Source organism: Anopheles nili, chromosome X (genome assembly GCF_943737925.1).
Source record: "Anopheles nili chromosome X, idAnoNiliSN_F5_01, whole genome shotgun sequence".
NCBI classification, from domain to species: domain Eukaryota; kingdom Metazoa; phylum Arthropoda; class Insecta; order Diptera; family Culicidae; genus Anopheles; species Anopheles nili.
The window spans coordinates 6,684,058-6,709,113 of NC_071293.1; the positions used below are offsets into that span (position 1 = coordinate 6,684,058).

A 25,056-nucleotide genomic window follows, 5' to 3' on the forward strand; every position below is an offset into this window, starting at 1 on the left:
GTTTTATTTGTATTGTTTGCACCCCTGAGCACCCCTTTATTGCACCCCTGAGCTGGCGAGCGTGTTTCGGGGTAAATTTATTGTTCTTCTCGCATGAAACTCCAGCCCACACGCACATCAAACCGTTCGCCGAACAATATTGGTTTTGTAATTTGCATTTTTTCACCTGCACCTTCAATTTCACCGTGGAAATAGATCCCTTTTTTTGGTGTGCGCTCCTCGATGGGAAATGAACGAACAAAAAAATTTCCCCCGTTCGTGTACCAATTATGAAAGCACGCTGGAACGAATCCCATCAGCTCGCGCTGCAACGGTGCAGCAGTTTCGTGGAAACAATCTCGAAAATCACGCCCATACGCACGCATTGGTTGGTTGAGATCAGTTACGCGGGGTACGTTGTACCCTTCAAAGTGAGGTAGATGGACGGAAGGGGAATGGAGCGGAACTGGGGGGGGGGGGGTGGGAAAATGGACAAAAAATAGGAACCTGTTGCGTGGACACCTATTCCAGCGAAACACTAGCCCTTTGAGTGGGGATTGATTTACAACTAATTAATGGTCCGTTTAGTTCATGGGATCCAGTACTTATGCTCGGGTTGTGGACAACATATTTTGCGCCTCTCCAGTTCACTTGGTTGGTTGGAAAACAATTTGTAGATATGATTTTTTTTCCAAGCGATCATAAAACGTGCTAGTTGGAGGAAGATCGATTCTATTTGACCAGATTTTAGTGAGTCTATCGATAGTAAGGACACCTTGAAATTTATTCGATTTAATTGGTTATGAGCGTCTGTTTTTTATCGTTCCCTGATTCGTTATTTCAAACCCCTTTATGATGATGCAACCATGAAGAAACCGAGGATTTGTTTGCCTAATCTGCAGATCCGTTAATCCATAGAGTGAATGAAATGTTGGGCACCTAAACTCTTCTTATTTTTTAAATGATAAAATATAAACTTATCTAGTTTCTATCAGTGACAATTTCTCAGACAGCTTTGTAGCTGTAGCTGTTCTTCTAACTCTTTTATATTAACCACGTAGTTGCATAGCCATAAGGCGATGGAATAAAATTAAAATATCATCTCCGAGATCGTAAAGAAAGCTCCACAATCGTTCAAACCAACTTGCGATTGTCACTTACGACGTCATCCAACATCGCAGTTCGCACCTCCATTACCACCAGATGGCACCAGCAGTTGTCAACGTTCCGGCACGTGCTGTCTGTTAACAGCTCGCAGGTTTCCTGCTCTACTGCACCGAAGATGTCCGCTTGCGAAGATCCGCTACGGTTATTAACCGATAACGTCCGCCGTAAAGCGAAATAATAAAAGTTCGCCCTTCGGCTGGCCCATCCCCGCTCGTGTGACTGATGTGCCACGGAGCTCACGGTGTATAAAGTCTCAACAGTGCTCAGTAAACCCATCATCAGGAACTCCAGGGTTAGTACCGCTTATCGTGGTGCATCTCGTCAATTGGACGCATACACTCAGAAGGTCAGTATCGCAAGAACTTCTTTTTTCACACCGGAATGTAATGACCATCCAGCTGCGGGCATTCCGGTGGATGCAAGTGCAACAAAGGAAATTCCCCGGGTGTCACCGTTTGACCTTGTGGTGAGGGTATTTATGGCACTGGCCAGCAGCGATCCACGTGCCGTTCCAGCTGTACGATTGAAGATATGTCTTTCTCTGAGGGGACAATTTTATGAACATGTGGCCTTGTCGTTACGCCAGCACTTTACGCCCCCGGGATTGGTCCACAATCGCGCCGAAACTGGTACCGGATGCAGCACGAAATTAAGCACCCATAAAGTTGTGCAACCTTCTGCCAGATGCCACAGTTTTCGTCTTCTCGGGATGTAGTTCGAACCCGCTTCGCTAGATGGCGCTTTGTCGGCACCAGAACCAGCAGTTGGCGCAATAATTACGCACTGTGGTTCTTTTCATTGTGCATCTTTTCACGCGGACATGGCTTACGCGGTCGTGAAAGAAGCAATATGTCGGGCAAACGAGCGCTACCAATAAACCCGGTCGACCAAAGAACGCTATGGAAATCGGCCACAATCATACCGGCGCCATTAGCCTTGGTCCCGGTGGGTTCAGGAGGTTGATAAACTAGTCACGTTTTTTTTTTTGCTTCACCCTCGCGAGGATACCCTCTAAAATTAAGCCCAGTTATCCCTCACAACCACCACCGGCAGTTGGCGATGTTGCGCAATCGCACCAGACTCCACCACCGAAGTCCACTTTCGAAGGCCTCTTCCCGAGCGGGGTTCTTCCCGAGCGAGACCAACTTTTTTGATGTGATTAATCTTTAAAAGGGCCTCATCCCTCCCACCGTCGTGGACTCTCGTGAGACCGGAACCGGTCGGTTTCGTCTCGGTTCGCTTTTAAGCCTCACCGTGGCACCGTCGCAACCCTGAGGACGCAACTTTTGCGGGCATAATTTGGCCCCCATTGTGCCGAGCTAGACCACTGGTGGGCCTTGGCTTCCAGCGAAGCGCCAGCTTTAGAGCGCCGCCTTTACTCGCGATCCCTTAATCCTGTTTCGAACGAACCTAGCGCCCGGACAACATGCGACTTGTTGCGGAAAGGACCTGCCCAGCTGAACCAGTGGTGAGAATTGTGAGGCCTTGTGGTGGCGTTTCATCGCATTGTCATTTTTAGCCCGAAAAAAGAGCAGCGGCCGTTTGCGAAAAGATTACGTGTTCTTTTTTTTTTCGTCGGAAAAGCGAGTGTTTGTTTGAAGAGAGCCAAAAGAGATACGCGAGTTTTAGGTTGTTTTGTTGCGTTCATGTTTTCACCGTGGACACGCTGGGAAAGTGGTCTTCGTGGGAATGCTTGGTTCCGTTGACCGCTAGATGGCTGCCATTTGGTAGGCTGTCAGTTAGAGACTTGCCTGAGTAACGAGCATCTTGGAGTAACGTTGAGCGGTTTCCGAGAAGTCCACGGTGAGCCCGTTTTCCGAATGAAAGCGTAAGTCCGAGTGGGAATAGAAACTTCCGAGAACTTGGAACTTGGCGCCGATTTCGGAAACGATCTTGTGCCTTGTTTCTTCACAATGAACTAGCAACGGCTCCGTGGGTGGGGGAATCACTTGTAGTTTCGCACGTGCAGAAAGGCAAACGAGATTCGTTGACACCAAGGTTGGGCTTTTGTTGTACTCAGTGGCCACCACAACAGGACCACTCATTTCGTTTAATACTTCCGTTACGATACGGCGAGTCTCCAAATGCCAGCTAAGCGCAGAAAGCAAGCATTAAAGAGCATGCAGTCGGACGTTCGACCCTACCGGATAAGCTGTTAGTAATTAAGAAAGAACCACAGAAGAGACGCTCCAAATTTGTGAGAAATTTATGGTTCCCCGAAGGATAGAAGGATCTGCTCAAGGATCTACGGTTTTCTACATAGTTCTCGTTACTGTTTTGCTCGTTTTCTATTCAAACGCCCACTCAGCGTTATGAGCCACGTTACAGTTTCAATGAGTCAATGTTTCGTACCGAAGAAAAAGGACGTTTTGTTAATTTTTGCTTCCTCCCACGTTCCCACGAGTTTTGTTGTACAAGTGCTGAGAAGAAAACGAACAAAGATTCGTGGGACGCTCTCAAAAGGAGAAGTATTTTTTTGTTCAAACTCCGAACATGAGTTTCAACTGTTAACGATTAACGATTGGGTCGTCGATGTTGGTTCCTCATTAGCGAACTTTAACTGTCTATTAATCGCGCTTTAGGATTCGTGATACCAAAAGGACCCAAAACTGGCTTGGAAACTATCGCTTACATCGGTCACCATTGGGTCGATACGATCTTCTGATAAGTTTCACAAACCGTGGGATGATAGGAAAACAAGCCCACATGCAAACCCACGCCACGTGCAGTTATTTGATAGAATTAATGTCTCTAGAGAGCATTTCCACCTCCGGGGACGTTCGCTACGCCTCTCTGTTCGTTCTTGCGTTATTGACTGCTATCCTGACGGTCCTCATTCTACCGCCGGTTGGCTGACAAATCGTCACGGTTTCGGCATCGAAAGCCGTCCTTTGGTGGCGTTAAAGCCTCGCATCGGTTACCACTCAAGCGTGGTTTTTCGCAACACCACCCTAGAACCACCCGGTATCCTTGCGTAGGGACGCGTTCGATGTAAACCTCGGTTTGTAAATGCTTTTCCGGCGAGTCACCGCCTACGTGGGAAGGAAAAAACACGATCGGAAAACAACACATACGCCAGGCATGAGGTTGAATTCTCGCGCAAAAGGACCTGCCACCGAAACTCCGTGCACGAACGGTTTATTCGCGAGCCGTACTGGCAGTATCGTTGGTTTTGGAAACGTCCACCAGCTGGAGGTGTTCGTGACGCGCGAGAGTGTAATGTGATTGAAATATTTGGCGCGCTCGAGCTGTGGAGGGCCTCCAGGATGGTTGGGAAGAGTAAAGCATTATCGAGGTGCGCAAAACAAAACCACGATAGAGAGAGAGAGAACGAAAGAGTGCGATATATATTAAGGACATGGGGTCTAGTTATGAGCACACCAGCTGGCGCGCTAACTCATTGCCGCAAAAGGGATGGAGATGGCCTGACTGTCCGCGGATCGATTTCGGACTCGCTCCTGAGGCAGGCCAATCTAATCGAAACCATAAAACCGCTATCGGGTGTGCGCCTCGCGCCATTTTATCTTTTTACTGGAGCTAGAGGAGGCGCCACGGGTCGTGTAGATATGAGATATGGAAAATTTCCAACCTAGCTGACAGCAGATGGTTCCAGGAGAAGTTCGGCCCGAGAGTGTTGGTGGTGACATCAGAAACGAAGTACGCAAACCATCGCTTGTGTGATAAGATTTTTGAGGTTAGATCTCGAGTGTGGTGGTGGTGTTAAATGGCAGCTTGGGTCACACGTTAATTGAACATAAACCTATCTAGCAGGCGGTCAAAAGGATGCATGAAAGAGGACTCACTGGCGCGTAATGGCAAGATGGCGATCGCAAGAGTCCCAAGAATGCACTGCAAATAGTGCGGTTTCTCACTTCGAACTTATTATCCATTTCATCTCCTTCCATCTGTTAAAATGAACAGGTTAAAATGAAAAGAGCATAAAAAAAAACGAAGACCACTCGAGTGGATTCCTTCCCAGGTGATACGGAGGAGATACCGAGAATCCATCGTTTGCTCGGTTGGACGATCCGCACCAGAAACCACCTTATTAGCGTACTTTCGTCGAATCAGCAAATCAAACGCCCCCAATACAGGGAAGAGGAGTAGGCGAGACGTGCTAGAGTAGGAGTACCTCCCCAAGATCCGTCGGTGTAGCGAGGTGAAGCGAGATACGCGCCGGTAATCGATAAATTATTGCACATCGGCAAAAGGCCGTGCTCATCGATAGCAACCGTCAAGGGGTTAGGAGTTCACCAACGGGCCGGCAGAGGGCGTATGGACGTACCCCACAAACTGTGGGACCTGATAACGCAAGGGATACTTACATTTGGCGACTCCGGGCTTCGGCTCGGGCTTCGAACATCATTATTGAGAGCGGCCCATCTGGCGGACGGAGTTCGCGCGACGTGCGGATGTAGAGATAGCCAAGAAGGGTCATCGGGGCGCAGTACCTGTTGTAAATCACGTCCCAGTGTTGCGTGGGCAGCGTGCGAAAGAGAGACAGAGAGAGAGAGAGAGAGAGCAGAAAGAGGAACGTGCGTTAGTGAACGAAGCGAAAGCACAAAATATTCGTGACGTCTTTCGTCGGGGTTCCACCGGATCCTGGACGTCCAAAGTCCACGGAAGACGTCGACCCGTGGAACCGTGAACGTCGCGTAGATGATTAGCAGAAATGTGAAAATAATAGTAAACGTTTATTTATTACGCATCAGCGTCCGTAATGGTGGGCTTTCCTCGTGGGTCGATGCTTTCCTACCGAAGAAGCCCTGGAGCGCTTCTGTCAGGCCACCGTCCAGGCGCGGTGACAATCCGATGCCGTTAATAAATTATTATTAATTCATTTTTGATTAGGCATCGGAACGAGCCGTCGGCGTACGCCTCCGCAGTCACGCTGGCGTAAATCGCCACGAGGCGCCGGTTTTTGGATCAAAGCAGAGCCTGACGTTTACATTTCGCAACCGTACCATGGCAGGCGAGCCACCGGCGTTGTAAAGCGGTGTAATTGCACCCAACAGCTTCGTTTGCACAGCTAAAGAGCCTGCCACCGTGGTAGCCCTGCGGAGTGGCCGTGTTGTACGGTTGCTAATTAAATCCGACTCTTCCGCCGTCTTTCGAGCGCGCTGCGGTTCCGCACAGTTGCATCGCACCGGCGGCCATCTTGCGTTCTTCGTGGTCATTGAGGAGGACGCTTCAGAGGTTCTGCGGGTGCTTCCGCACTCGGTGAACAATTAGCAACGGGCAGCATTTCAATTAGGGTGCACCGTTTCTGCGAGATTTCCTTTCGCTTTCAATTATTATTTTTGCTCCCCGTGCTTGAGGTTCACGTGGCCGGGTGACCTTGAACTAGATGAGCAAACTCGGGAAGAAGGCGAAACCTCCAACGAGTGGCAATTAACACGCCGGGAGATGTCGTAGTAGGGCTCAAGCCACACTTTAGTGTCGGCAGTTTGCTCCGAGCAGCACGTTCTGGAAAACCGTTAAATCGGCGTGCTTCACAAGAACCTGACCATTGATTTACGTAAGCCACACCAAGAACCCGCGCGTACTTGTCACTACCACCGGACCTGGAGTACCTGCAGCGGACAGCCCGAGCGGGAAATTGGTCCGGAAATGTGTGCCCCAGCCAATGAAACCGACCAGAAGTGCTCCATTTCGCTAGGTTCCATAGACCAGGTCCCTGAGCCCGCATGAACCAAGCCTCATAAATCTCACCAACCCAGCAGGAGGGCGGTTCTTTTGTGGCCGGGGATAGCTCGGTATCCGCGATATTGGTACCGATCGCAGGCAGACTCGTCGTTCCAAACCAACAGGTTCCTAGTCCACGTTCCATCGTCCAACGCAGGGACGATGCGCTCCATCCAATGGCCGTTTGGTGTCCTGATGACAGCGCTCCATCGTGGACACCCCAGTGCCTGATGTCCAATCCACATCCGGAACCGAGACCCGACACGAGCGGGAGGCGATAAATAAATCATACAAATTGCCCGTACCGGGTGCCGCGTCCATTGGGCGATGTACGTCCGTCAGCAGGCCACCGCAGCGGGATGTCAGGTGGTTGGGGATAGGGAGGCGAGAAAGAAAAAATGCGAAAAAGCTGCTCGCATCCCCATCCCTGACAGCTGACACCACGTGGCAGCATGCGTGTGCAGGTGGACCATTAGGGGAAGGGTGTTGAACCATGGATGGATGGATGGATCATGGATGTTTGATGAGTTTATCTGCAGAGTGGTGTCATCGATTGACTTCTGCTATGCAATGCTCGACCTCTGTTGCGGTGGAAGAGTCAAACCTGACGCGGTGAGGTACAGCTCGTGTGGTAGAGTGTACAAATAATTTTTGCATCATAAATTCCACCACGGAACAGAAAGTGACGTCCGGGTGGTAGAAGCTTTTGTTACTTTTCCGTTTTTTACGCATTTGTTTGATGACATAAAGTTTAGAAACAATTTCTCATCTTCGCCACAAACCTTCAGATAGGACACCACACTGTCTTTACTTCAATAGGAGTGGTTTTTTTTTTCAAGTGCAAGTGCCTGCAGCGACATATGGCAGCTAATGTGCACATTGTTCGTACAATCCCTTTCGAAGAAACTAAACCCGCCTCATCGATTCGAGCAAATCGCTGCTCGCCACCAGCCACACCGCTGCCGGTGGTGATGGTTCCCACGGGAGCGATTCTTCGACCCCTATCGACCCACCCCCACACACCCACACACACCCACACACCCACACTCACCCACCGACGAGCAATTTGTCTCGCTCGAGCCAGCTGACAAGCTGAAGCTTCGATTTTATCGACCAAAGCTTCATAGCGAGATTAACGGCCAGCTTGCACAACCGACTCGGCCAGTGGACCCGCCAGCGTAAACAGCGCGTTTAAAACCCGCGGCGTGGAAAAAGCAAAGAAAGGCCACCGCGCCGAGCGCCTTTTGCCCTGGCATGAATAATTTATCCCCCCGGTAAACCCTTGCGATGGTAAGCGGATTAATTTAACGATCACACTGTCCGCCGAAGCAAATCGAAGCTGGGTCACAGCTGGGTTTGCGCGGTTTTACCGAAAGTTAAAGCGCGCCCCAAAAATGGCGCTCGAGTTAGGAGCGTCTCCTTTAAGATCGTTTGTCGCGGTGCGCTCTGCTCGAGAACCAGAGGTCAATCCGGAGTGCTCACTTGAGAGCTTGCTCGAGAGCAGACACAATCAGGCGTACACATTTCATTGATATTTCGGCGAGCAGCGCCCGCCCGTGTGCTCGATTTCCGAGCCCTTCGCACCGTAATGAGGTCGATTGTAATAAATGGCGACTCGTCCATATTTTATCAATTACCCTTCGGGCGTGCGCGGGTGCACCACTCGACGCACCGGGCCATTGATTTTCCTCACCATCGCGCACGGGCACGGCACATTGCGGCAGGCGAGCTGACATCCTGCCGCTGGCACAATGGCCGGTGGTCGATTATCTGCCATTTGTTTGGCCTACACTGTAGACAGGTCGCTCGAGCGGAGGTTGGGATTTGGACCGTCGGGAGGGCTGTTGTTTTTTCTTCGTTCGACTGCGAGACCTATTTTCCTGGTCCTTTTCTGCCACTTGAGTCTAATTCGCTCACGTCGCACGAGTCACGCACCGAGCAGGCCAGGTGATCAATGGAATGCGGGTCGTTTGGACAGCTAATACAAACGCCGGCAGAAACCTGAGACACCAAAGCTGTACAGCTGGAAAACGGACAAACATGCGGATGCGTTTCTTTTTTGTTTTTTCTTCATTCTTTCACCTTCCTGCTGCAAGGACATCGCTTCAGGTTGCAGGAATGCTCGGGTGGTGGGCGACATGCGAAAACAATAAACTTGCGACACCATTTACACGTCGCGGAAATTGTTTGCTCGCATTCGCAACGAACACCTGCGGGAGGTGGTCAGATGGATACCGTGCTAAGTATCTTCCTGCTCAGCAACAGTGGTGCGTGTTGACGTCTCGTTTTGCAAACACTCGGTGAGCACGAATTTATTTCGCTTTTTCGATAGTGCTTCAAATAACAGCTGTTTGGAGTGTTCCTTTCTACAACTAATGCGACGTCTGAGACGAGGATAACAAGTAAACAAGGACTGCGAATCGATAACAGAGCGGAATGTATCGAGATTTCTTTGTCCTTTAATGGGAACAAGTGTGCTGTTCGTTCATGCGAAAAACGGCGAACGTCGTTCTTGATTCCGGCTATCATCTAATTGCATTCTGGTTTATCATGCTATCTTAAAGCCCTTATATATCGTCCTTATAATGGCGCGATGTCAAGATGCCTTTATATCGCATAACTAGTAAAATTTATCTATGCTATAATGGTGCATAGTATAACAGATTTTTTGTTTGTTGGGAAGTTAAACTTGTTTATTATTTATTGATCTAACTAGTAAAACCAGGAAAAAAATATTGTCCATTACACATTGCTCAGAATATCCTAAAATATTTGTCTGAATAATTTCTTTTTAAAACAGAAAACTGGTTTGTAACCTCAATAAACTTTTTCTAGTAGATCTAGCGGAAAATGGTTGATACATTTTCCATGGAATTGAGCTATTTTCATGAAACATTAAAGCTATGTCTAACCCGTTTTGACCAGTTCCATAGTAAGAAGGTCGTTCAAAATAGAGACACGCTTGAGTATCCCGAAGGTGTACGAAACAAAGCCACAAGGGAATCAAACCGACGGCAAAAGCACGCTCAATCCCATATTTCTGTGTGGTATTTTTTTGTTTAGTAAACCTTCACTATCTCTAGCAGAACTCAAAGAAAACCGAGTAGTTTGAAATAGTAGCGTCAAAACTAGACGAAAATATTTGAAAAAGGGCTGATCGTTTATAGCCCCAAATCCACCGCTCGAAAGTCTCCCTCACAGTGACCAAGCAATGCATCTCAAGAACGCGTCGTCCTTGGAAACGACAACCCCGAGCCAAGGAGATGAATCGTTTTTACTTTTATTTAAAAAAAAAGCTGTACCCTAACAAGAGCCCCAGTGGTACCCTTTTATTTGATTACTTGCACGCTTATCGTGCACGCTCTATTGCCACAACATCCACGATCCTCCCGAGCATCCTTATCGTGCCAGGAGACAGGACAAGGCTTCCGTGTATCCCTGTTGTTGACACCACCGGAGCGCGCGCGTGCGAAGTGGCTCCCTTTCGAGTCCCTTTTGCCTTTGGGCTTCCGGCAACGGCCTCCAGGGGGGCCACCAGTTCCGCATGATTGCCAAGCATAGCGAGCCATCATCCTCATCATCCTCAACACCCAGTCAAGCGTGCTCGTTTGCATCCACAGGACGCGTGGGCCAGGATCCATCCTTCGCCCAGGCTAGGGCGCGTGGAAAATAACATCACCCTTTCGGTGTCGCACGCCTCGCTCGCGGTGTTGTTTGATTTTTGAAACTGGATCCATCCATCCAAGCCCCCAGGCGGGTGGGTGGGCATTAATTCATTGATGGCGCGCCGTCGGCAGGACGATAACAACCGAGAGAGAGGCAAAAAAAAAACGACCAAAGTGGAAGGAATAAAAAAAAATCCGTCCCGCCCATTCAGCCGCGATCGCATTTCGAGCAATCCATTCAATTAGACGTCCATCAAACGGAAAGCGTAGCGTGAAGCTAACAAATGGGGTTGTTTCCTGCGAAAAAGGGTTGTTCCCATTCGGTCAATTACTGCGCCGTAGTGGGAGGGCAAAAAAAAATCCACGGTTATAATAATCATTTAGCTGATTGCGACCCTAAGGCTTGCAGCTCGTGGAATTAATTCAATAATCACCCAACGGATGCACTTGGGCTGGTTCGGTCGAGGAGGATGGAATTTAATTATTCCAGCCAATTATCGCTCAATCGCACGCCTGGTTACCGGGAGATATTCGCGAAATGACAATTTTTTCTCATACTCCTGCAATTGGTGGAAAAAGCGTCCAATTCCGGGGACACCCATAGGGTGGCTCCAAAAGCGCAGTAATACGTCCATTGTGCACTAGTATAGCGGTTTGTTAGCGCAATTAAACTGCTCAATTTATAGCAACCATTTTCCGCTATGAGCCGCAGATTAATATGCAATTTGTAGAGAGAAAGGCTTGGATATAATGTTGTACTATGTGTGGGTGACTAGGAGTTTCTTGGGCGTCGTCCCTAAAAATCCAAATACCGCCACAGAGATTTGCTTGCTTGTGCTTGACAGCACGTCTGCAATGCTCATTGTGCTTCTTGGAACTCTTGACAAACCGGCGTGACAGACAGTGGAGCATTTTGCGAATTTTGAAAACCGTAGACTTCTCCCTTGTGCTGGTTCCTGGAATGTCTTAAAATCCCTAAACGTTGCGCTCGGAAAACTGACAAAGCTTCCGTCCAGCTTCCGAGATCGTGCAACCGTTTTTTTTTATCATTCGGTGACCTAAATGAATTCGCGTTGTCGAGGAGTCGCTTAAAAAAATAAAATATAACGCATACTAACAGCAGTACCACACTTACATGATCACGAACAGTCCGCGCATGTACTCCTGCATGTCGTCCACCAGGTTGACCGCACAAATACCGACACCGGCAAAGTTCGGCAGATAGTACTGGAAAGACAAAGCCGGGAAAAGAATATAGCATGAATAGAGCGGCATTTAATACACACGTTCCGGTGGAGGTGTTCCGGCGCAGGGTGTCTGCGCGCGAGCCGTCCGTACGAGGCTCGGAAAAATTAAACATACCCGGCAGATTCCGAAAAGGGAAGCCACCAGAATGGCAGAGAAGGTTGGTTCATAAATTTCGCTGGTCGGTGGTGATAAAGCTGCAGAAAAAAAAATTCAAAAAGGCACCAAGCGGTGCAGCATCGCAAAAAAATCCATGCTCGATGTCACTTCCCGGGGCGGCCATTTCCCCGGAAGTGCGAGTCCGTTGGCTTGAAACACGTGAATCCACGTGGGCCCAGGAACCTAGCACCCGAAGGAACCCCACAGGAGACGAGATCCTAATCTTGGAAATAAAACACACCGTGAATGAGCAGTCGTATCGGTTAGTCAACTTCCGCCCGGCGCGATAGGGTTGTCTGGGTTTTTCTTTTCGTTTTTTTCCCATCTTTTTTTCCCCTTTCACCATCGTAACGCCATCGCATCTTCCGAGGTCACAAATCCGGCACGGGTTTGGGGCATTGTTGTTCACTTCCCATTTAATTCCACGCAACCAAAGCGAGCCTGGGCGGCGTGGAAAACGCGCTATAAAACGTACGAATGTCCAGAGGCGACGAGGCATCTAAAGGGCGCAAAGACGCACAGACGGGGGTTTCCGGTTTCGGTGGCGTCCTTGCTTGCGGGGGCGCAGAAATTGGATTCACCCGAACAAGCCGGCTTCACTCGAGCTTTAAATCTCGGTCCATGAAACGCCCTTCGGCGACATCTCCGGCGAATTCCAAGCCTCCAGAAGGTGGCCGCGTTAAAGAGCGTTCCCGCGAAAGGGCTGAAAGCTACGCGGCTTTACGCGAAACCGGCCCCCACCCACCTTGGGACCTCTTCAGACCCTTCCGTGGACGAAGAATGCAAGCTTCAAGGCCGGGTTTTCCCGGGATTTGGGGTTTTGTGGTTTCCCGAATCGCTCGCACGCTCGAATCAAAACAACTCCAAACGACGGCCGGCGGACTGGTCAGCTTTTGTTTTCTCCGACCGTTGTGCCCGGGCCAACCTTTGTGTGGGAGGGGGTCAAAATTCATTACCTGTTTACCTAACGCCCACCAGCCGGCCCCTTCAGGGCACACATCAAACCCCTAAAACGTCCGGGTGACTGGGTTTTTCCCACGCTTCGCCACGCTGTTTGTTCCGCCCAACGGATGCTTCGCGATTCGCTCCGACCCCCACACACGCTCACGCTCGCCCAAAGGGCAAACCCGGGAAACCCGGCAAACTCCTGGCTGGGTGGCTCGTACGGGGGTGTGTTTTTCCAGCGCCGTATCGGGAGCAAAAGATACGCAACGGCCTTAGCCGGGCCGTGCCCTGAAGCGTGAAAGATGATGCCACCCGAAAAAGGGCGCCAGAAGGGAGCAACCAACTCACACGCACGCACATACCAAGTCAGGGCGGTGTGACGTCGCGGTACGTCCCGCAGGCAAGCGGATGCTATAAATTTTCATTTTGTTTGCCAGTAGCCAACCGAAGAAAGAGAAAAAAGTTAAGGCCACCAATCTCTAGCGCGCTCTGCCGGCGGGGATTGGCTGTTTGTTCATTGATTTCCAAATTCAAATCAAACATGCACGTACTGAGGTTTTGGGTTTTGGCCATCCTGCGTACGAAGGGCCAACAAAATGGCGGTGTCCTCGGTGCCGTTAACTGTTGCGCCTCGAGCTCGAGATTCGAACGGTTAGCAAACAGAGTAGCGAGTTCGGGCAAAGGCGCGTGTTTGGGGTTTTGAAGGTTTCTCCTTTTTGGTCTCGTGAGAAAAAGAGACATTGAAGTGTCGTGAACTTACCAGAAAGTCGCTGGGAAGTCTTACCGTTGTGGTGCATTTGGGAAAGGATACGGTCTGGAGGTTCAAAACCACCTTGCAGTCTCACTTTCGCTCTTGCCAAAACTTCGATGGGCCCTTTACAAAACCTTTAAAGCGTTGACCTTGACATCATAGCAGCTTTAATGAGCCGGTTAGCATCTTTAAGTACGTCCCAGTCCCAACAAACTAGCTACGATCGAGGAGCAACTTGTAAACCGCAACGAAGACTAGCCCTTACACCCTCGAATAACTGCTCCTCGTTTCGTAGCTTCAACAGCGGACCAGAAACAGCTGCTAATTAGGTGATGTCGACAAGGGACGCCCTGCCGCGGGCTGCTTAAGGACATCAGCATGTGTTTAGGGCAATAAAGCAAACCCCGGGAGCAATATTAATTCATCGCGCTTCACAGCACCGAGGGTTGCCTCGGAGGTTCTGGGTTTCTTTTCACAGTCTGGCGTTAAATCACAACATTGCAAGCGCTCAGTCACTAAGGGCCCCGAAAAGGGTGCCACTGTGCGGATGTGTTTCATACCCAACGACGCACAAAGAATTCCAATCACCACGCCATGCACTCTTAACCTCACTATTGCTGTTTGCCGCTGCCATCCAGGCAATAAGTTTGTTTTCGAGCAAATAGGGAAATACCTACGACACATTTCCCGCACCATGGCTACAAAGACTGCTGATTTGCTCAAGAATCGAGACCGCCTCGTTTCGAGGACCTTTTTCTCGGAATACAACCGGTGCGACTCTCCGCATACACTTGCCTTCAAGGGTTTCTACCCTTGCCAGAGCTCGCGCCAGTCGCATAACATCGCCCACCGGAGCATGTTGCTTTAGTCAATGGTTTTGTTTTTGAGGCGAAAAAAGAAAAAAAGACACCCAACGTTATAGGTATGATAGAAAAGCAAATGAATAAGCCGTCCTTTGGTAGGCTTTAGTTTGCGCTTTTACATTTCCTGGGTAAACATTAAGTCTGCCCGAACCCCATTTGCTACCTATTTTGGTCGGCAGCGCTGGTTTTAGTTCCAAACAACGGCGCCTGCGATCGGTCGAACGCTTCGAGAGCATCGCAATATTACTGCCAAATCAGTGATTCTCCGAAGGGATGAGCATCAGCGCGCGACAGGACACCCTTTAACCCTACGGTTGATAGTCAGCTGGAAAGTGTGATAATAACTGTGACGCTGCGTGCATGTGGGCGTGTGGCCTTCAAAACGAAGAAAAGCTCCTTCACATAAAAAAAAAGCTCGCTTGCCGGGCAAACCTAATTGGGCGCGAAAGGTGACCGATCGGTTGGGGTTTTTGTGGAAATGCTTCGGCAAAGGATTGAGCAATCGGCACCCTGCAGGGCCTTTTCGGTAGGGTTTTTATTTATTTTCCGGTTTGTGAGGCCGCACTTTGAAGCCCACGCGTTTACGGGAATCCTGCGCATCGAAGCCAAGCGAAGGATAAAGCGTTTCGATAAGGAGCCTGCGAAGGGAAGCCCTCGATTTCGATGCCAGCGGTCAGTTCGTTGGAAATCGTCCAGCTGGAAATGGGTGTTGCCACTGGGGAGCGATTTAATCGAACATTCCCCCAAAAAAATAAATAAATAAAACCACCTGAGCAAGCTTGACGTTTCATTGCCCGCTCACGAAACCGCTCCCAAAATCGCACGTTCAATTCGACAGTAAAAACCAATGCATGTAAAAAGCAAATGAATAAACCTGTCATGCCGGATGAAGCGTACACGAGCCACTTCCGAGGTGAAAATGGGAAAATCCGGCCCCACCAACGCCCGAAGAATGTCCCTAATCGAGAGCAAATACGACCTCCCTGCCGTAGAGCTGGGTGTTGCGCTCGATTTCCCCGAATTTTCACCTGTCGATTGGGTAAAACAGCGGCAGCGAAGGATACGTTGGCGCAGTTTGAGGTGACGAGATAAATGCGCCCCGGGACGGGATGGACAAATTTTCGCGCAACCGACCAGCACGTCCCGGGCGAGCTGATTTATGGTGCTCGAGCCAAACACATGAGCGCCGGGGAAAACTTTGTATAGAGTTATCAAAAAAAAAAAAAAGATGGAAGTGAAACAGCGAGCGAGCGGTTAGAAAAGGAAAGCGCGTTTCGGGCACCCTCGGTTGGGTGGAAAATTCATTTGCGAGGGAAGCTGTAAACGGAGCGGGAAACGAACAAAAAAACCAGAATCAAGAGAAAAAAGCGAAAAAAAAGGACACCCGTTCAAACATCCGCCCACCGAAGGAATGGCGGATAATGGAAGCGAATATTTGGCACTGGAAAGCGATGGTAGGCGTGATGTATTGGGTGTATTGGGGGAATCTGACGGGGACACCACCATCATCAGCCATTATCATCGTGGTCGTTCATGCTGACAGGCTCGATGTAAGCAGCTCAGGGGTGGCGTTGTCAGAAGTCGGCGAAAATAATAAAAAAAAGGAACTACCGGGAGCCGGGAACAGGCACAATCAGGAGACAATCAGCGAGCTGGGGATGCTGCTGGTCAGCAGAATGCCGGGATACATTCCATTGAATTTTGCCGAAATTTTACATTCCATGTAAGGGCCAGCCCAGTCGCTCGTTTTGAATGCACCAGCATAGATCCAATCAATGGTCGTTTACTATTGCTGGTGTGGGGACCATCGGGCTTGCATCTAATCTGTACTGTGTCAAAATGTCGCCCGACGAATTATTCGCCAGCAAAATTAAATTACTGAAATTACTGGAATTCTTATCCTATCTACGGCTGGCTCTGGAACCCCCGGTTCCGGGAAGTTGTTGGGGAAGGAAATCTAGCTTGAGAAAACATCCGTAACAAACATATTCGCTGGGTTTTGTGTGTAGTCCCGTTGGTTTCCTGGTCAGCTCGAACGCCTGATGACTCGAAAGTCATTTTTTTTGGGTGTTTGATGTTTATCTAGACGAAGATCTTTTATCCCAAACTCACCTCAAGGTCTAGATACGTCGTGTAGATCGGGTACGGTAGAGCGATGACCAGACCGGCGAGCCACGACGCGCAACTGCACACGAACGCCGGCAGACGTACCTTCAGCGGATCGGTGAGCCAACGCTTGCGATCCCAAGCGATGAGCAGATGCGACAGCATGGCCACGTGCAGCGGAATGTCCTGTTGAGAGACGAAAGATGGGAAAAGCTCAGCATGAATCCCCAGCGCAACACGTTCCTTTCGAATTCCAACTCTGCGGCAGGGTGACGTACAATCCCGAACCCAGACATTGACGGGATCGTATGTTACGCGATTAATCTTAATAAGTTTCCCCCGAAGGCTGCACGTAGCGCACATGCAACACCCGCTGAGCAACAGGGCGTGCTCACATGGGCACCATCTAGCCATCTTGGTTTCGGGCTACGCGACAAATTGGATAGTGGTCGTCCCGGGCAGCTTCCGGGTGCGGAGTTGACGGATCGAAAGTAGGACAAACGCCCAAACAGCTTCCTGCTGAGTTCGATTTCCAGCTCATTTATCAGCCGGTTTGAAGGGTTGAAGGAGAAAAAAGAACTAAAAAAAACGGCGCCTTTCGAATCAGGCTCCACAAATTGCTCTCCAACGCTCGAGAACGGTGTCCTGAGCAACCCCTGAGCAGTTAGCTCGCACCGTAATGAAGTTAATGACGTGGATCCGCTGGAGGACGCTGTCCGTGCAATTTAGCAAGCTCATCCTTCGTTGCAGGATTTTTATAAATATTATTCTTATGTTAATCCATTCTGCTCCTGACGTCGAACCGGTGGCCCCAACGCTGAGCATCAATATTATCTTTCCCACCCGGGTGCTTTCCATCCGGGAATAATTACGTGCTTGAGGATTTTAACAACTTCTCGCTCGTTGCTTCACGGTGCGCCTTTTAACTCACCCCGCCTGATTCGACAATCTTCACCGAAATCGACCCTCCCTTCCCTCTTGCCCCTTCAAAACCACCCATTCTCACGTGAGCCGCCATAATGAAGCAACTGCTGCTGGAGAAAAGCATAACTAATTTCGTACACCCGCAACAGTTGCCGCTCGCGTTCGCAAGACGCCCCGCAGATTAGCGCGCCCCCTGGCGGACCGAAGTGGTATTCTCCCCTCCCCCCCCACCCTCCTCCTCCTCCAACTCACCCCCTTCCGCACAGGCCGCAACCATGGCGATGGGAATCGATTTTCGATCCACGGGGCGCGGGTCCTTGCGTTGTTGGAAACTTTTAAGCAAAACCAGATCTCCCCTGCCTGCCAGAAACAGGAGCAGAAGAAGGCTATTGTTTTATTCCGCGACCCGGGACGCCAGCTCGATACCATCGTGACGATGGCTGCCATTCCGATGCCAGCAGGCCCCGACCTTGGGAGCGCGAGCGTCGATTGGTTTCGGGGAATAATTATTTATGCACGAAGCGGGTGCCATAGCAAGCGCGTAACCGAAAACCGGGAAGCGTTCCTGAGAAGCTTCCAATTTGCAACCTGTTGAGGCGTGGAAACCGCTCGCAGATGTGGCGAGGCAGCTGGCGCCCTAATGAATGTTCGCAATCTGTCGGGTGTCGCGTGAAGCGGCTTGACAGTTTGACCTTTCGCACAGCGGCACGGGTGTGGCCTATTTGGCACTTGGATGGAGGTGCTGAACGATTGTGGCAATTTGACAGGTGGATGCACCCCCCCAATCGCGGCTAGCAGAAGGTTGTTAGATCCTTTACTCAGACTTCGATCATGCCGGCATCGTGCATCGGCAGCACGTAGCGGTGTTGTTGAATATGGATTACGTTCGTTAGGCTTCTAATTTGCATCTAATGCTCGTTGAAAAAAAAAACATAAGGATCACCCGCTAAATCCCACCACTCGAAAGGACGCTCAGAGGAGAAGGTTTTTTTGTGTATCGAGTCAACAGCAATTTATTCTCGCTGGCACGAACCAATAAACGGGTGTCGGATCGTAAATAAACACCCGGACGGATTGATCTAAGCGAGCGGTGCAACTAGAGACGCCCTCAAGCCAACGATGCGGCACTATAAACGCTCGTGCTACTATTTGGTGTTCATTTCTAATCGCATCTCGCCACCGGTGATTGCAGCCGTGCTGTGTTAATGTAACACTCGTAGTGTTGCTTTTCATATACGTTTTTCTTTCATTTTTCCTTCTCTCTTTCTCTCTCTCTCTCGGGATTAGGATAAGCGTCAGCATCATCACACCGGCACTAATTGCGAAAATAATCGCCCGAATTCGCTACCGTAAGAGCGCAGCTTCATTGCGCTGACTCAGCACATCCCATCATAGACCCTTCAAGCCCTATCAGTTCCCCCATTTCTTTTTTTACAGTGTCGCGAATGCATCCTTTGTCGAGCTTCGGCTCAGTTCGCCGCTTCATAAGCGGCACGAATCAAATGGGCCTTCGCGTTAAGTGGGAAAATGGCGCCGGGAGAAAGAAAAAAGACTGACACACGAAGGTCACAACGCAACGCTTCAACAACAATAACCCACCATTTCCCACCATTTCCCACCATTATCCGCCGACATGAAAGCGGCCTGCGAGCGAATTGTTCATTTGCATGAAACTTCCATTTATCATCCGATTAGCCGCGGTCGTCAGCACGGCAAATGATGGGTTTCATTGCAAGCGCTCGGTGGGTGCGTTGCTTGCGCGAATTGGCGGGTTTTTTTTTTAAGGACCCTTAGCTCGGGAAGCCCTCCCCATAGGGATGGCTAACTGCCTTCCGCGGAACGTGGAGTGGCTTGGGCGAAGGCAGCGAGAGAGACACCTTTTCCTTTTCGAAAGGTACGCCAAAAGCACTCGTCCCAAAAAGTTTTCCCCGGAACTGCGGCTAAAATCAACCGAAACAAGCAGTTACAAGCGGCGCGTAGAGTGAGGCAGAAGACGCAACAGAAGAAGAAGAAAAAAAACAGTCTAACGCCACTTTAAAACGGTCAAGAGCAATTAATTAATGAATAAATTATGGGAGCATAAATATTGCTTTTTTGGCTAGCGGGAAAAAAATGGCAATAAAATAAACCCAAAAACAGCAATGGTTCTCTTTTTTGCTTACGAGCGCACTAACACACACACATAGAACCGGAACTGCGCCGATTTGGTAAGGACCGCATCGTCCTTAGCGCAGCCAACGGGCTCCAATCGGTGGAACTTCATCACGCTGGGAACCGAGATGGGCCGCCACCGGTGACCGAGAAAACTTTTTCCACCTTTGATCGTCGCCGTACGCAATAATTTAATTACAGGACCCATTTCCGACCGACCGCGCGCGTCGCGTGCCCTTTTTCGCCTTGCTCGCTTGGTGAAATATCGCGCAAAGGCATTGCGAGACAGATTCTCGACAGCGAACGCCAAACCCCGCCATGATGGAGTGATTTTTGTCCCGCTGGTTTATTTTTTTTTTCTTTTGCACGCTCTCTTTCTCTTTCCTCCCAACTGCCTGGAGCTTCCATTTCCTTTTTCGCGAGGATCCCAGGACCTTCCGGAGGCAGGCGTCCGGTGGCTTTTGAGCCTGCTGGGTGAGTGCGACAGGAGAGAGAGAGAGAGAGAGAAAGAGAGCAAAAATGGGGAAAAAAGCGAGCCCAAGTCCGGTCCGGAACGTCGACTCTTGCCACCTGCCGGACGAAACGGTCCGGCTGAATTAGCATGTCTAATGAAGTTATTTTGGCGCTGTTTAAAGTTAGCACTCGCTTGATTTGACGTCCGCCGAGCCCGGGAACGTGCCGGCATCAATTGCGCCAATCAGAGGGTGTTCGAACATCGCCGGTTTTGGGGTGAGAACCTTTGGTTCCGCTGGTTGCACTTGGGTGTATGGAAATGGCCCGAAAAGAGTGTTGGTTCCACAGATTGCCTTCTCCGAGGGGTTGTACACCTTCATTTCTGAGCTATTCTTAACTTAGTAGTGCTTTTTTTTGCGCGAATTTCCACCCAGCACGTGTCGCGAATGATCAATTCACGTCCTCCACGCGACTTTTGGTGCATATTCACGTGAAATTGAGAGCTACTGCAGGCCAACGAATAGAAATGAGCACCCCAAAACCTCACTGATAGCAGTAGTTGACTTCGCCTAACAAAACCTGACCTAAAGCGCCCTCTACTGGCGGTCAAATTCAATTTCCGAATCTAATACGCTGGGATATTAGCGTGCAGGGACAAACAGAAAGAGGAGTCCTGCAAAAAAAAAGTCACGCATAATTCGACCATCAATCGTGCGGGAAGCTACCATTGACCGCGGTTGGGCAGGGCTATCGAAATTCTGGCAATCACCTCCAGCTCCCCTTACCCTTCCCATAGAACTAAAAATAGCGGAAAATTCGCCCCACTTCCCGAACGGGCCGATAATTTATGATTTGCAAATAATCACATCGCCTCGGCGCCGTCGATCGACAGCGCCGAAGCCACACGCTAATCACCCACCATTTTGCTTCCCTCCTTCCCCTCGCTGCCTCTCTCATACTTCCCTTCCTCCCTTTCTTCCCTCAACACCCTTCGTGGCGCATTATCTTCAGCTCCTGCTGGTGAAGAGCGGTCGGTGGGGGCGAAGATTTAATGATTTTAACTTTTTCCACCCCAACGGCTCTTGATTCACCCCCTCACCCTTCCCCCTCTCGCCCACTCTTCCCCTCGGTGGCCACGTGTGGGTGGTGAAAGGGCACCGGCCGAGGGGTGCGAAAATCGATCGCCTCGCGGTGTGCGAGCGCTGCGGTTAAATATTTGCACGATTGGATCAATTAACATCGCCGCCAAACGGCGGTTGGTGGCCACCCACCCAATGCTGACTGGGTTCGTTTGGAATGGTGCCAATGAAATGAGCCATCTCGCACGAAGGCCATCTTGGGAGGACGCTCCCAGGAAGCTGGCAAAGGGCCGTGAGTTGAGGTGTCCTTAAGAAGGGTGAGAAATGAAAATAAAAAAAAAAGAGACACGACAAACAAACTGCTGACGTTGGAGCCGTTGAAGTGTGTCATTGTGGCGATGTTCTACGACCAAGTCGTTGTAAATTAGCAGCAGCACGTCCTTGGTGCGGCGAGGGAACCATTGCTCCAGAACCTCGAAACCTTTGGCCGGGTACATGGAGCGGTATTATGAGAGTTTGTCGCACGTTTGTCGCACTTTCAGCTAGAAGTTCTGAAGCAGAAAAGTGGTTACAGTGTTCTTCTACGGATCTGATGCACGTGGATGCAATTGTGACTCTGGATCTAGATTTTAATAATGAAGAGTGCCTTTCTTGCATTCTTGGTTTCTTCTTAACTTCAAACCAAAACTAAAGTCAGATCCTATTGCATCATTATCCTTCAAAGATAAATTGGAAACCTTGAAATTCTATTTCATCCATGAAGAGAACGATTTCAGAAGGTGGCGGTTTATGTCCAAAAAGATTTTAAACTGCTCAAAGATAGAGTCAAATAACCTATGGGGCCAGGAATCAGCATCGAGAATGTTGATGCAAATTTTATAACATTTTTGATATATTTTAAGATTGAGAGCAAAATGATTTCAATCAACAAAATCAAAAACATATTTTGAGCTCCTTTAAAAGTGAAAATTCTGGAATGTATCAGAACTCATTGCCAACGACTTTAAAGCAGTATGAATTTGACTATTGTTTTTCAGACCCCAAGATTAAATATGGCCGATAATGTGGCTATTTCAGACTCGCAATGGCGCATGTTCAAATCTCACTGTCGTTTATGATGGTTAATAGAAATACACACCCACATGGTTGATGCTTCTAGATAGCTTCAGTCTCCATTTAGTCATTCTGCGTGCTAGTATAGTGCGTGCAAGTGTATCAAATAAATCAAACTCCGCAAGTCCCATAAGTCCGCAACACCCCACGGGAAAATAGGTAAGCGAGACAAAGAAAACAGGGAGTGGTTACTTTGTTTGCAAACTCATGTTTACGAACCTGTTTACATGGCCCCGAGTAAGGTCAGTGCGATTTGTTTAGGGCTTACAAACCCGCACTTGGACGCCCGCGGAACTGATGTGCAGCCTAACCTCAAAAAAAATAAGTACCAGCGCGCCTGGCTCTTGCGGAATTCTCCCGCACATTGCAAAAAGACCAAAACACCTTCGCCCACATTCGTCCATTTCCGAGCCATGGAAGGTTCCGTTCTCCCTTTTTCGAAGCCGTAAATGTGCCGATGATTGATGGTGTAGCGCATACGCGAGACCTTTCATTAAACGGCCCTATAGAAGCGAAGGGTAAAAGTGGACGCAACAACAACAAAAAAAACCCCTTGGAATGCGTAGAAGCGGAAGGCTTCGAGGCTCGCAACGCGTAAATATCGTATTCCTGCCAGAGGGTTTCCCCAGCGAGCAAGAAATGGTCGAGGTTGGCTGTTTTTTTCGCTTCTCTCTCGTCCTTCATTTCGTTCTCTGATGTTCGCGGGCGTTTACTCGTGAGGTTTCAATTCTACTGCCCCCAAAAAAAAAAGGCCCACTGGTTTCCCCGCGGGCTGGTTTTTCTTCACGCAGCAGTTTCGGCCCATGATGGATGGTGGTGCAGCTGCGAGTGGGCTGCAAAACGCGGGATGAAGATGTGTTCGGAAATACAATGAATATAAATTAATAAGCTCCACCCGGGCCGCGTGCACTTGAGTAATAGCTCTCGTGCCATCTCTAGACCGCGTGGAATCGAACCGAACCGATCACCTTCCAGCGGCTTCGGTGGCCTAATCGATGGCCGGTTTGGGTTTAGGCTCTGTGCAAACGATAAGCGAACACGTGCGGCTTCAATTCCCATACGTGGGTCTGCTGGTCGAGGTTAATGAGTTTCTTGTCCGCCAGCCAGCGTGCCACGTTGCCATGAAAGCTTGTTGGGGATCATAGAGAGAATAAGAGAGAGGGAGAGAGAGAGCAATACCACACATATATAAAATCCATAATGGGCACAGGTAACGCTCACTACCCTGAAAGTTCATTCGACAATCCTTCCGCAGCCCAACGTCAAACAGCTGCAGATGGTGCGAGTTTTTCCTCACGGCGAGAATCGTTTTCATTTCGCATTAATGCGATTTTTCTCCCCCAACACGGTTGGGGATTGTTAGGATTGTTTGTTCGGATTGCGCTCTTGGAGCGATTCGGTAAAGGTGTGCCACAAAAAATAAAGAACAACCAAACCAGTGTTCGCAAAAACACAAAAAGAACGTGATTCAACGCATAACAGAAGAGGAGCTGTTTAAAGGCACGTACTTACCTGCAGCAGTGGAAGGAAGAAGCACAGAAACTGGCCGAACACCCAGTTGTGGATGAGCATCACCATGAGCGTGATTGGCAGCACGAACGCACACTGAACGCAGTGGCAGACGGCCAGGTTGACCAGGAACGCGTGCGTCACGTCCCGGTACAGCTTGTACTTGGTGATGTAGACGATGATCAGCACGTTGAGTGTCAGCCCCAGGGCGGCCGGTATCGCGTACAGCAGTATGAACAGCGGGTAGATGCGGGCGACGACCGGCTTCAGATAGGGGCCGCTGTAGTCGCCGTTCGCGCTGTAGTTCTTCACGCCGAGCACCTGCATCATCGCCGACAGGAACTCGTCCGGGATGACCTTCCCGTCGGCGAGGGCCGGCGACCGCATGGCTGAAGCCAGGGGCTGTCCGCCGCCTGCCAGCCTGGCTGCACGAGAAACGAGGGTAGAGAAAGGTTTGGTGAGGTGTAGCGTGAATTTAGTGCACGGTTTGCATACGTTAGGCGGCTCGAGGGTCGAGTTGGGGACTTTTTTCGACCCTCTTTCGACGATGTACTCGAATGAAGCAGGCGTAATGAAACCGGATCCACAAAACGGCTCTTTAACTTGGGGAAGCTTGCTTTTTTCAGGCTTATTTATGGCCACACGCTACTCGATCGTACTCCCACGAGGTCTCACTCGCAAAACACCCTCCAGATACGCATCTCAGAGGGGTTCACGTGCTGCAAAAACACATCCAGATAAAAGCGGACTCGTGCAACGGTTTGGCAAAAATTTTCCCACCCTGCCAATAAATCGGGATTTTTGGCTTGCTGAAACCTCGCACACTGCCGAGCTATCGCCCCGATCACCGATTTACCTTCGCGAACGGGCCCGTGTGTTCCGAAAGGCAATTTCTCACCATGTTCCCTCGACCAGATCCTCGACCTGAGCTCTCGTGTCCCTCACGGAGGACTCCCACAAAAACCTACAAGAATTCGGCACCACCGAACGTAATTATCTCACGCCTTCACGCGAGGGGCGAACAGTTTGATTGCATTATTTGCCACCGAGCTCGGGCATTTGGGGCGGGCGAAAATTGATTACGAACCTGAGCCTCGATACCTGCGCGTTGTTGCCAAATCCATTCTCCCGCGGCGGGTGAACTTTTTCGCTCGCGTCTTACATTAGCTTACCTGCGGCACAAAGACACACACACACATTCGCAGTTCCACCCACGCTGGGTGGGGGAAGAAAAATAGCAACCACTCTTAATTGGCGAAGTT

The 25,056-nt window shown here is 49.8% G+C and overlaps 1 protein-coding gene across 1 annotated transcript in view; it reads right to left on the minus strand.

The window, feature by feature from the left end:
- LOC128728580 (G-protein coupled receptor moody) overlaps nt 1-24,181 on the minus strand; it is a 36,990-nt gene extending 12,809 nt beyond the window's left edge. The window contains exons 1-4 of the mRNA XM_053822208.1: nt 23,798-24,181; nt 16,572-16,751; nt 11,632-11,723; nt 5,472-5,597 (exon numbers count right to left, since the gene is read on the minus strand). Coding sequence (XP_053678183.1) covers nt 5,472-5,597; nt 11,632-11,723; nt 16,572-16,751; nt 23,798-24,181 — 782 coding nt within the window. The remainder of the gene's footprint in view (nt 1-5,471; nt 5,598-11,631; nt 11,724-16,571; nt 16,752-23,797) is intronic.
- Nucleotides 24,182-25,056: the final 875 nt, after the last annotated feature.